This window comes from Leucoraja erinacea, chromosome 36 (genome assembly GCF_028641065.1).
Source record: "Leucoraja erinacea ecotype New England chromosome 36, Leri_hhj_1, whole genome shotgun sequence".
Taxonomy (NCBI): domain Eukaryota; kingdom Metazoa; phylum Chordata; class Chondrichthyes; order Rajiformes; family Rajidae; genus Leucoraja; species Leucoraja erinaceus.
Window position 1 is genome coordinate 5,699,274 of NC_073412.1, and position 14,157 is coordinate 5,713,430.

The 14,157-nt window shown below is 41.2% G+C and overlaps 1 protein-coding gene across 3 annotated transcripts in view; it reads right to left on the bottom strand.

The window, feature by feature from the left end:
• scaper (S-phase cyclin A-associated protein in the ER) overlaps positions 1-14,157 on the bottom strand; it is a 234,954-nt gene that overhangs the window by 218,570 nt on the left and 2,227 nt on the right. For all 3 annotated transcript variants that reach the window (XM_055662538.1, XM_055662537.1, XM_055662536.1), the window contains exon 2: positions 1,319-1,436. In XM_055662538.1, the coding sequence (XP_055518513.1) occupies positions 1,319-1,436 (118 nt within the window). The remainder of the gene's footprint in view (positions 1-1,318; positions 1,437-14,157) is intronic.

The following is a 14,157-nucleotide window of genomic DNA, read 5'->3' on the forward strand; positions in this document are numbered from 1 at the left end:
GAAATTGTGCGATATTTTTCCAAAGACAAAGTCATCTTCATAATGACAGTTAAGGGAAATGGGCAATAAAAAGTTATTACAGAACCAACAATAATAGGCTTGTAAACAAAATCGATATATTCTTATTAAAATACGATTTAACAATTTCAAGCAATCAGGCTTCCTCCTGTGTATACATTTCTATGGTTCAGTGTGCTGGCTGGGACGTCAGGAAGAAAATTATTGAAGCTAAACCATAAAACAAAATTGCAGACCTTGCACTACAGCAAATGCTGTGACCTGCGTGCAATTTCGGTTTAAACAAACCAAAGTGAAAATAAAATGAAGTGGCACGGTTTAATTTATCGCAAATGTTCTATCAATACCAACCACATACGTTAGTTTTAGTATCTCTTGGCTACCATCTACTGATAAAGTTTAGTATTACACAGTGCTCACTCAACATATGAAACAGAAATTCAAGAAGATTGATCCCTCGTATTTGGTCCTCCATGGCCGCCGCTGATGTTTTACGTTGGCACCACTTTCCCGCACAAATCTCATGTCCAAAGGTTCCCTAGGCGTCTACAAATTTATCATTCTCAGCCACGAATATAGTCAGTGCCTATTCCTGCACTCTTGAGATTAGAAGAATTAGATTATCTAATTGAAATATAAAATTTGCACATAGATAGAGAGATGGCATATCTTTTAGCTGAGGAATGTAGAACTAGAAGACAAAGTATCAAAGGAAGTCGATGTCATTCAACGCTGGGATAAAGAGGATTTTTTTGCAACCACAAGGACCTAATCATTGGAGTTCTCTGGGTCAATAGGGCTGTGATGGCTCAGTCACGGAGTATATTCAAGATTAAGATCGGTAAATCTTTTAGATGTTAAGTAAATCAACAGATATGGGGTTAATGCTGTAAAGTGGAACAGAGATTAAACAGCAGTCGTGATCTTGTTGAATGGCAAAGCAGTTATCAGAGCCAAATACAGACTATCACTTCCAAGTTCTTCTGTCACTGAACGCCAACATCCTTGTGTGGTTGCCTATGCCAGATGCTCTCTCATCTAAAACCAACAGTGACAGACTAGCAAATGGCAGGCTTTCCAGGTTTAGAATACAATTAGAAAATTGAGTACTTAAGTTGTCTGTCAGGTATTGAAGGCTGTCCACAGCGTCCAGCTTCCTCTCCAAATGTCGAGTCTTCCACTTTTGTAGCCCAATTCACAATTTCAAGACCGCCCAACAAAACATTACAGGCAGAGAATTTAGGTTTGAATTGCAATCATCTATGTAACATATGCAGAAAATAAATAATTTAGAACTTACCATCATCATCTTTACTTTCCAAGGGAACACTCCACGCAATCAGGTTTCTAGCTGCCCGTCCTTCTTGTGCCACTATTTTTCGGACTTTGTCGTGGCTATTGGATCGCTGGAACGAAGCCTAAAAGAATTTTAAAAAATCTACCATGAACTAATGCCACATGACTAAAAATACATTACTTCCATTCCTCAAATGCTTGCTCACTATCCATTCAGTGTTCAATATTCTCTGCCATAATGCCTTTGATCCATTATTAAAGCGGCAGACACAACCTCCACGGCCCTACACTCAACCTTGGAGCACAGGATAACAAGGCCACCTCTGTCAGTCAGTCTCCTATTTATTGACTATAGCTCCACCTTCAATATCATAATTGCAACAAAGCTCATCTCCAAATACCTGGGCCGAGGACTCAGCACCTCCCTCTGCAAATGGATCCTTGACTTCCTGACCCATTAACAGCAATCAATAAGGACGGGTGACAAAACATCCTCCACGATAATTCTCAACAGCAGTGCCCAGCAAGGATGCGTTCTCAGTCCCTTACTACACTATAACATTTGTACATCACTTGATACAATAGATAGAGAGAGATGGCATTTTTCCTGGGTCTGAAGAAGGATCTCGACCCGAAACGTCACCTTTTCCTTCCCTCTATAGATGCTGCCTCACCCGCTGAGTTTCTCCAGCATTTTTATCTACCTTTCTCCTGGCTAAGGCATCTAGAACGTGAAGACAAAGTATCAAAATAAGTAGCTGTCCTTTCATGGATGAGATAGGAAGTTTTTTTTGCAACAACTAAAGACCAAATCATTGGAGTTCTCAGGTTAATAGGGTTGTGCGGCCAAATTCTGCTCTAATTCCGTTCACAAGTATGCAGATGACATCAACATATTTGGCCAAATTTCAAACAATACAAGACGAACTAAAAGAAGGAAATAGAGAACGTAGAAGGCGAGAAAGTCAAGAGTGTTTTATTGTTATATGTCCCAAAACAGAACAATTAAATTATTACTTGCATGATGTCAAAACAACCTTGCCTTTGTAGAGGCACAAACATCGTGAATAAATGGTTTCTTTATTCAGGCAATTTAGTTTAGATATACATGTACGTTTAGTACTCTAACATAATAATTATTGTTGTTACTGAGAGGCTGTTGCCTCATGGGCTCGAGCTGTGCTCCTGCTGAAGTGGCAGGACACTCTCATGAAGAGTGCGGAAGGGCGAGTGAGAGAGAGAGGGTTGTCCTGGGGTACGTTATATATACCAGGACCCCTATACCGCGTGACAACTCCTCCCTGTCATGTGACCCTACCCCCGACTGCTGAGGGTTTGTGTAGCTTGTGGCACAACCACACCTTTAATGTCAACAAAACAAAGGACCAGGTCATCAACTTCATGAAGCAGGATGAAGTACACTTCTCAGTTTGCATCCGTGATGCTGAAGTGAAGATGGTCGAGAGCTTCAAATTCCAAGGTGCAATTACCACCAATAATTTGTCCTGGTCCAACCACTTTGATGCCATGGCTAATAAATCACAAATACCTCTGGAAGGCTAAGGAAATTTGGCATGTCTCCAATGACTGCTACAATATTCTACAGATGCACTAGAGAAAGCAAGCTATCTGGATGCATCGCACCTTGGTATGGCAATTGCTCGGTTCAAGACTGCACAAAATTTCAGGGAGTTGTGAACACAGCCCAGTCCATCATACAAACCATCTAACCTCCTCCCCAACGACTTGATCCCTACTTCACTCTATCTTGGGAATGCAGCCAACGTAATCAAGCACCACTCACAACCCAGTTATTCTGTCTTCTCCTCTCTCCTGTCGGGCAAAAGATACAAAAGTTTGAAAACGCATACTACCAGATTCAAGTACAGCTTCTCCCTCGCCATTATCAGACTGTTGACTCTCATATGCTAAGGATAATTTCCTAGCCTTCCAATCTACTTTGTTACGGCCTTTGCACTTTTTTTATTCTCTACACTTTCTCTGTAGCTGTAGCTCTATATTATGCACTGTGCATTCTCTTTTGCACAACTTGATGTACACAAGTATGGTACGATTGCTTGGATAGCAAACAAAACTGTACCTTGCTAACCGTAGAGATAATAAACCAAAACATGAGGCACATCGCTTGGTATCTAGGTCTTTTTTTTTTTCCATGTCGCCCAAATCGGGTGAGAAAAGATCCCGAATAATATCTCTCCTGCTAAAGCAGTTGCACCTCAAGTGATAGCTCAAAGATGGCAATGGAAAAATGATCGACATTATGGATGTCATATCCACATCTGATCCTGTTCTTACCTGCAATTTGGAAAATAGTAGACTCTACAGTAAAAGAATGAAAACGGAACCAAAATGACCGTACACATGATAATTCTAGTAAGTTTAAGAAGAGAGACACCAAGTAAGATAGAAGCAAATGCTAGAAATCCACAATGAAAATAAAGTGATAGATATATTCATCAGGTCAAACAGGTGACATGAGGAGAGAGAAGTGGCCACTGCTTTTCTCCTTACTGCTGGGGCCTGACAAGGTTGTTGAGGATCAATTAACACATTAAAAATTGGATAAGTGCAGAAAAATCAAACCATACTTGGGCAATGAATTACTCTGTCAAGATACCCCTGGAGCTTTTATATTGGAGGTAATTTTTTTTTTTAAATGAAAGGAGAGAGCAACAGAGTGGAAAGGAAATGAGTGGGGAAAGTCTGACCATGAAGCAACAGAACGTAATGGACACCCAAGATAAGCCTCTTGTAAAGACCTAATGCTGGAGTAACATTAGGCAGCAGGTGCATTACGCAGTTTTTCCTCTCTGCGGATCCAAAATTAACACTCCCAAATTCTCCTGCCATCCCCCTACACCAGTGGTAATTTTTACGAGCCATTTAATCTACCAATGACTACATTTGGGATGTGGAAGGAAATTGAAGATAGTTTCAGTGAGAAGGTAAACCCACACAGTGACAGGTAGTACAGGACACAGGGAGCAAGATTAGTGCACTGGGTGGCAGGAGAATCAGGGAGAGTTAATGGGACGTGAGGGATTAGGTCACAGGGAAACTAAGTGGAGGCAGTGGATTGATCTGAGAGCCAGCAAAGACTTAATGGACTGAATGTTCTCTTTCTATATTGTGAGGAAATGTTAAAAAAAAATAGTATAAAGTATATTTGTGGACATCAAGTAAATCATGAGAAATGAATCTGTCAAAAATTGGAATTGAATATGAACAATTTTTTACAATTTTATTAAGTAGTGGCCCAGAGGAGAGGGACATAATGCTCATTTAGAAGCAGCTTGCTGCTTATTCTAAAACATTAATCTTAAAAGATAATTCACTTTACTCAAGTTCACGTTTACAAAAGCAGATAACAAAACACAAGTTATAAGCAAACATCTGCGGGGTTTAAATATTGATACAAAAAAAAATAACTGCAGGAGAGATTAGGTTTAGTGTAATTTAATTTCAAAACTTGCTAATATGCTGCAGCTGTGTAAGCATCACTATACTTGAACAGGTTTGAAGCAATTTTCCATCGCAAAGAGCAAATTGAGGAGAGACTAATCTTTTCAGATTATGCAAGGTCTCAAAGCATACTTTAGCACACATGACCAAATCCCAAAAATGGAGATTATGTATTTATTTGGCAATTTTGTATTTATAAAGGAACAGCATTTCATATTTCGCTTGGGCAGGTCACAACCCAAGGGTATGAATATTGATTTCTCTAACTTTAAGTAACCCCTGCATTCCCTCTCTCTCCATCCCTCCTGCACCCAGTCATACCAGCTTCAAAGTCATCTTGCTGAGTCTCATTGTCTGCACTAATTCTCACCTAACAAACAGCTAACAAAGGTATGTTTCGTTTATCGTCGTTACTTTATTGTACATCTTTCATTCATTTGTTCTAGATCTCTCTTCATCACTGTCTATATCTCTAGTTTCCCTTTCCCCTGGCTCAGTCTGAAGTAGGCTCTCGACCCAAAACGTCACCTATTCCTGGCGGCTCCTAAGGGTCGTCCCATTATACTGCCGAACCCCTCGGCACAGGAGTGGTGCAGTCCAGAGGCGGTCCTTAGCCGGAGGGTATAAAAGGCAGGGTTTGGGTGCCATCTTTTGCTGGGTTTCGTCTTCCCCTGAACCGGGAGGAATTAAAGTAAAGTGCTTCTCAAACTTCGGACTACTTGCCTCATTTTGAGACCCACGCACTACAACCTATTCCTTTTCTCCAGAGATGCTATCTGACCAGCTGAGTTACTCCAGCTTTTTGTGTCCATCTTCGGTTCAAATCAGCATCTGCAGTTCCTTCTGACCAGCATCTGCAGTTCCTTCCTACACTATTAGAAGTTTGTTTTGGATATTCGATGGAGATTGATAGGAGTTTGGTTATTAAAGGAACCAAGGGACATGGGTTTTATATGGGAAAATGAGACTAATGTCTCATTTGATCTAATGATCAATGATCAGGCATGATCTAAATTAATCAATTTGATCTAATGATCAGGCATGATCTAATTGAATGACAAAGAAAGAACAATGGCCAAATAGCTTAACCTTTTTGTGTAAATTGGCAGGGCAGAGGCAGGGTGGAAGGAGGCTCATGAAGAGTCCAATACTGACGATGGCTGGTTGGGATCAATGAGCAGATTCTCCAAATAGGCTGTAATTCTGCTACAGTTGATTTCAGATTTTGATATGAAAGCAACATCAATTGGGGTTTCCATTGAAATTAATTGGCAGCACAGTGGAATTCCCTTAGATCCACAATTTCAGTGGTAAAGATAATGCCAAATTAATACTTAACTCTTCTGCCTGCAAATGTTGCATATCCATTTGCCTCTCCAAAAGCCTCTTAAATACCACTACTGTATCTGCCTCTGCCACCACCCCTGGTACCACATTTCAGCCACCCATCACTCTGTGTAAAAATCTTGCCCCGCACATCTCCTTTAAACTTTGCCCCTCTCATCTGACGTCTATGGCCTCTAGACTTTGTCATTTCCAGCCTATCTACATCTCTCACAGTTTTTATATACTTCTATCAGGTTCATATAAAAAGTAACAATCTCACACAACCTTGGATGCAAATTCTGATATCGGGTGGAAAGGGGGAAAGGGGAAATAAATAAATAAATAAAATTTTAGGAAGAAACGCTGGAGGAAGTCGGCAGATCGAGCAGCATCTGTGGAGCAGAGAGATTGTCGCTGTTTTAGATCCTGGCATAAGGTCTCAATCCATCACGCAAACGCTACAGATGGTGCTCCATCCGCTGAGTTCCTTCAGCACAGAGAATGTCTTTGTTACTCTGCCAACTGCAATAATCAGACACTACACACAGTCCTCTTAAATCTCAGTTCTGCTAACATCAATGGCAAATAAATTTAAAAAAATCAAAGCATCCAAAATTTGTTTCTACACACTGCCAATTAGTGGGAACTTTGATGTACACTTAATTTGAATCTCTCATTGAGAAAAGCTGACAAGAACAGTTTTCAGTCGATATGCAAATATAACTGCTGGTCATAGGACTGTATTGCAGAGCAATTATTTACTTTCAAAACTGTGTGTGTGTGTGTGTGTGTGTGTGTGTGTGTGTGTGTGTGTGTGTGTGTGTGTGTGTGTGTGTGTGTGTGTGTGTGTGTGTGTGTGTGTGTGTGTGTGTGAAGAATACAGACAATGAGAGAGTTGGTGGTTGGATACTGGTTGAGGAGTTGACAAAGATTAGAGGTGAAAAGGAGACTAAAGGGTGTCAGATAAGGAGAGAGGAGGAGTCAGAGTTGGAAATGTAAAGCTTTGCACTTTACAATACACTCCCCTACTTCTCTATTTATCTGACACACTTTATCTCCTTCACGCCTCTAGCCTTCAGCACTTATTCAGTCTTTTGCAACCAGCAATGGCCTGGATGGCTGACTTCTGTGTGTAGGAAGGAACTACAGATGCTGGTTTGAGATAGACGCAAAAAGCTGGAGTGACTCAGCGGGTCAGACAGCATCTCTGGAGAAAAGCAATAGGTGACTTTTCAGGTTGAGATCCTTCTTCAGACTGATTCCCCTGACTCTCAGTCTGAACAAGGGTCTCAACCCGAAACCTCGTCACCTATTCCTTTTCTCCAGCGATGTATCTGACTCCGCTGAATTACTCCAGCTTTTTGTCTCCAACTTTGGCTGACTTCTCTGTTTCAACATTTTCTACAATATCGGGGGCTAATAATTTAATTTGGACGTTGCAACCAGAATGCGTATAAATTTCAAACAACCTTATAAACCTGTAATGAAACACTAAAACAAAGCAGCATCAAAGCAGTGTACAATAAATAAGAGCACAAATGAAAGAAAGTGAACTGGCAAAGCTACTCGAGTACTCAGACTATAGGTTTACATGAGGGGCTGCTTGGCTGAATGGACTACCACAGTCATTCTTTGCATGCTCACAATTAAAGAATGGTCAATTGAGGATGATACAACAGTGAATCAACAAAACTTACAATGCTTAATGCAGAGATGGGAGAGGAAATTAGTGGCCAAATAGATACAATTGGTACATAATAATCAGAAAATAAAGGGAAACTGTCAGCAATTTTTTCGAAAAAGAGTGAACCTGCAAGTATATGTTGACTAAGCACTTCCATACTATATTCAGTCAACACCACAAATAGTCTCTTCATCGCAACCTTAAACTATATTAATATTTACGATGCATGTCTGTCAGCCTGTTCTCTTGTCAAACAGTTAGAGAAACTAATCTTCCATTCAGGCAGAGAATTTTATTCATTCTAACCATATTCCAAACTATAAATGATTGAAAATCCCCTACTAGAATAAAACTAGAAATGGATTATTACAGTGAAAATCAAGAGGAATTTGTAGCAGTAACATCAGGTGATGATTTATAAGAGAGCATTTGATCTTTCCAAAGTGGCATGTAGTCAAAAAGATACATACAGAGGGAAAAGTAGAGCCTACAAGTGGATTCTTCAGAATTCTCTTCCATCGAAGTGCAGTACTTGCACAGGCTACAGTTAAGGACACATTCTGTCTCCACCATTTCTAAAATATACTGTGCTTAATGAGATGATCATCTGACTGAACAAAAATAGACCTCTTTTCATCCTGCTCAGTTGTCCAACCACGTCAGCTTTCTCCTAATGATACAAACAGAAGTTCTTTTTGGAAAGAAACACAGACAATGTGACCTTCCGTCCTGCATGCTTCTTGAATTATAACTGATCTGCAGATTTGCCCACACAATTTGAGTGTATTTGACACTCTAAAGAGAGGTTATTCCTGCATTGCTCCACCATTATAATCTTTGATGACTTTGATCAGCAGCTGCAGACGAGGACGCCTCACCACCCAGATGATCACCTTCATGAAGGCCGGAGTGCAACTGCCAAGAACCACAGCAGCCAGGAATCCGTCAGGAATCCGTCAGGATGTCTGGCCTCAGGGTGGTTGTGGCAATGTGCTGTGGGAACTTCAGCTGTTTCACCAGATCTACAGAAAGCTGCCAGTCCTGGCAGGACTGGCAGCTTTCTGTAGATCTGGTGAAACAGCTGAAGTTCCCACAGCACATTGCCACAACCACCCTGAGGCCAGACATCCTCCTGGTCTCAGAGGCGACCAAAAACATTGTCTTGTTGGAACTGACAGTGCAGAGGGAGGACTGTCTGGAGGAGGCCCACGAGAGGAAGATGACCAAGTACAAAGAGCTGGTCATAGACTGCCGTAAGCAGGGCTGGGAGGCAAGGTGTCTGCCCATCGAGGTTGGCTGCAGGGGTTTTGCAGGGCAATCACTCTACAAAGCCTTGAGTGCACTGGGCATCAACGGAATGGAGAGAAGAAGAACCATCAAGAACACCACAGAGGCAGCGGAGAAAGCCTCTAGATGGCTCTGGATCAGGAGAGGAGGTCCATGGGGAGGAGCGAATGCCACCTGAACACGTCCTGGTCTGATCAACCACGGCTGGGTCACCTGGGTGAGGGTGTCTGATGTTGAAAGACCCGAAACACCCAATGACCGACCCCAACCAATGATTAGTATTTCAAAGGGTTATTATTTAATAAATTAAATTTGCCTTCCAAATTTAACATGCGCAACTAAACTTCAAGTAACATTTGCCTTCCCTCTCTCTATCCCTCCCCCTTCCCAGTTCTCCAACTAGTCTGACTGTCCTTGTTTACATTATATATCTGTTTGCTTTGTTCTTACCTTCTCCTGGCTAACAATGATCGATTCTACATTTTCCTTGATCTCCATCCAATTTGTCTTGTTTTCACACCTTACTTTTCCTTATCTCTGTATCTCCCTCCCCCCCCCCTCCCCCTCCGATTCAGTCTGAAGAAGAGTCTCAACCCGAAACTTAACCCATTCCTTCTATCTAGAGATGCTGCTTGTCCCGCTGAGTTACTCCAGCATTTTATCTTAATTAATTAGCATACTAACCAAGCTACCCTGCATCCTAAGATTCATGCACAAATAACATGCTTATAAAAAAAGATTAACTTTAGAGTAAAAACAAGAAACTGCAGATGCTGGTTTACAAAAAAGATGTACTTTCAGTTTGTAAAAGGGTTCCGACCTGAAATGTCATCTATTATTTTTCTCCAGAATTGCTACCTGACCCACTGACTTACTCCAGCATTTCATGTCTATCTCAGTCCGAATAGTAATAAAGCATGGAAACAGGCCCTTCGGCCCAGCTTGTTCATGTCGATCAAGATGCTCTGTCTGCACTTGTCCCACCTGCCCGCGTTTGGTCCATATCCCTCTATACCTTTCCTATCCGGCTTGGACCGCTGTGAGGGAGGGGGAGAGGGTGGGGGGGGGGAAAGAACAAAGGGAGAGTCGGCACGAGATACTTTGTAACAGCGCTGTTTTTGTGGTGACTATTTACAAACCTTGGGTATGTAAGCAAAGAATTTCACTGTGACAATAAAGTATTCCAATTCCTATCCATGTACCTGTCCAAATGTCTTTTAAATGGTGTTTTAGTGTCTACCTGAACTACCTCTGCTGTTCCATATACCCACCATGCTTTGTGTGAAAGAGTTACCCTCGGGTTCCAATTAAATATTTCCCCTCTCACTTGAAACCTCCATTCTCGGATTCTTGATTCCCCTCCTCTGGGCAAAAGACTGTGCATTCACCCCATCTATTCCCCTTATGATCTCATACACCTCCAAGATCACCCCTCATCCTCCTGCACTCCAAGGAACAAACTCCTAGTCTGTCCAACCTTTGCCGATATTTCAGGCTCTCAAGTCCTGGCTGCATCCTCATAAATCTTCTCTGCACTCTTTCCAGCTTAACAACATCCTTCCGATAGCTGTGTGACCAAAATTGAATCCCAAATTATTTCTATGAATAGAAAATGCAAAACAAATATCAAAGGACATCAGCAATGATACAATCAACACAGTCAAAAAACTTCACCGATGTTCCTTTCCTGCATGTCCTTTATTACTTATTCTTTTGAAGTTTCCATATAACCATATAACAATTACAGCACGGAAACAGGCCATTTCGGCCCTACAAGTCCGTGCCGAACAACTTTTTTTCCCTTAGTCCCACCTGCCTGCACTCATACCATAACCCTCCATTCCCTTCTCAACCATACGCCTATCCAATTTATTTTTAAATGATACCAACGAACCTGCCTCCACTACTTCCACTGAAAGCTCATTCCACACCGCTACCACTCTCTGAGTAAAGAAGTTCCCCCTCATGTTACCCCTAAACTTCTGTCCCTTAATTCTGAAATCATGGCCTCTTGTTTGAATGTTCCCTATTCTCAAAGGGAAAAGCTGGTCCACATCAACTCTGTCTATCCCTCTCATCATTTTAAAGACCTCTATCAAGTCCCCCCCTTAACCTTCTGCGCTCCAGAGAATAAAGACCTAACTTATTCAACCTTTCTCTGTAACTTAGTTGTTGAAACCCAGGCAACATTCTAGTAAATCTCCTCTTACTCTCTCTATTTTGTTGACATCCTTCCTATAATTGGGCGACCAAAATTGTACACCATACTCCAGATTTGGTCTCACCAATGCCTTGTACAATTTTAACATTACATCCCAGCTTCTATACTCAATGCTCTGATTTATAAAGGCTAGCATACCAGAAGCTTTCTTTACCACCATATCTATATGAGATTCCACCTTCAAGGAACTATGCACAGTTATTCCCAGATCCCTCTATTCAACTGTATTCTTCAATTCCCTACCATTTACCATGTACGTCCTATTTTGATTTGTCCTGCCAAGGTGTAGCACCTCACATTTATCAGCATTAAACTCCATCTGCCATCTTTCAGCTCATTCTTCCAAATGGCCTAAATCACTCTGTAGACTTTGGAAATCCTCTTCATTATCCACAACACCCCCTATCTTGGTATCATCTGCATACTTACTAATCCAATTTACCACACCTTCATCCAGATCATTGATGTACATGACAAACAACAAAGGACCCAACACAGATCCCTGAGGCACCCCACTAGTCAACTGCCTCCAACCCGACAAACAACCATCCACCATTACCCTCCGGCTTCTCCCATTCAACCACTGTTGAATCCATCTTGCTACTCCTGCATTTATACCCAACAGTTGAACCTTCTTAACCAACCTTCCATGAGGAACCTTGTCAAAAGCCTTACTAAAGTCCATATAGACAACATCCACTGCTTTACCCTCGTCAATTTCCCTAGTAACCTCTTCAAAAAATTCAAGAAGATTAGTCAAACATGGCCTTCCAGGCACAAATCCATGCTGACTGTTCCTAATCAGACCCTGTTTATCCAGATGCTTATATATATTATCTCTAAGTATCTTTTCCATTAATTTGCCCACCACTGAAGTCAAACTAACATGTCTATAATTGCTAGGTTTACTCTTAGAACCCTTTTTAAACAATGGAACAACATGCACAGTACGCCAAGTTTCATTTCAGGCCAATAACTATTTCTCAATCAACTAATTAAATTGTAAATGCTGATAAACAATGATTATAAATGATCATATAAAGATCCAAAACAAGCGATTCCACTATGGCAATTGAGAAATCCAGTGTTAGTACCAACAATTCCAAGATCAATGAGACCAACACAACACTGCTTCAAATGTATCCCTGCTACTGTAAATCAACAGGACACTTCTTTCCATTTTTCACATGATGGTCCCCAATGAAAACTCCTTCAAAAATATAATGAATTAATCACTTTCAACACAAAGTTTTCACAAAAAGCTTATCTGTTTTAGTTAGCAGAAGTAGGATAAATGCTGGCCAGGACCTTGAATTTTTCAACATCCATCTGAAATGACATCTGAAAAAAAGTTCTGACCCAGATGCTCTCTACAGATGTTTCCTGACTCACTGAATTACTCCAGCACTTTGTCTCTTTTTGTAAACCAACATCTGCAGTTCTTGGTTTCTACATCTGAAATGACAAACTCAGTTTCACAGCAATGCACTAAAAAATTACAGCAATGCAATTGAATTGCATTGGAAGGATCAAGCTAAATTGTGCGCTTCATGTTAGATCCGTCTGTAACATACTATAAACCCATAAGATAATTTGCCCCACAAGCTGTGTTGGTCACAAATTGTGTTCACAATAGATCCTTATACCCAGCAAACAAAGGGAATTTAGCAATTTGGACTGACTGAGAAGTAAATAAGCTCCCATGCCCAATGCCTATTATTTACTTTCTCAAGCAGAGATGCCAGCAATAAGATGTTCACTGAATATTTCTACCATTTCCTTAAATCTACTCTCTCCCTGCCAAAAATTTGTACTTGTAATTCAAAGCAAGTGTAAGCAGCAGGAGATGCACATGATTTCGGTTCAAAATGCAGCAGTCAACAGAAAGCAACAATAATCCAGTTCCAGTGACCAGACTCCAGTGATTAGGGGCAGGCAATTATAGGTCAAAGTCCCACTCTTGATTGGAGCACATAATTACATCAGAAGCAAGTGATTGAGGCTCTGCTCAGAAAAAAAAATGATGAGTAGGATTGGTGTGAGCAGCTGGGATCAAGTGAATCCTGGAGGAGTTTAGTTTAGTTTAGTTTAGAGATACAGCGCGGAAACAGGCCCTTCCGCCAACCGGCCGACCAGCGATCCCCGCACATGAACACTATCCTACACCCACTAGGGACAATTTTTACATTTACCAAGCCAATTAACCTACAAATCGTTGGAGTGTGGGAGGCAAATGGAGATCTCTGAGAAATCCCACGCAGATCACAGAGAGAACGTACAAACTCTGTACAGACAGCACCCGTAGTCAGGATCAAACCCAGGTCTCCGGCACTGCATTTTCTGTAAGGCAACAAGTCTACCGCTGCACCACCGTGACAGCCTGTGTAGGAGGATGCAGAGTACTCTTAAGAAGGATATTAAAGGAAGAATAAGTAGAATTTTGTACTATATAATGTCTTTTGTACTATATTAAAAGGAAAAGAGTACCAGGGAGAGAATAGGGCCTTTGATTACTCAATTAGACATCTATGTTTGGAGTTGCAGGAGATGGGCAATGTCCTCAATGTATGTTTTGCCTGTTTTTTTATCACTGTGTAAAACTGGGAAATTGGAAGTTAATTAGGATGTCTTGGGGATATTTGCAGAAGAGATGCTGGATATCTTAAAACATTTGAAGGTAGATAAATCTCTGGGGCCTGATCAACCATTTCCTACAACAATGTGGGAAGCTGGAGAAAAAACTGCAGGAGCCCCAACAGAGATGTATGCATAATTGTTAGCCATGAGCGAGATCCTGGTAGGTGGCTAGTGTATCTAAGAATGAATGTAAACAAAATCCTGG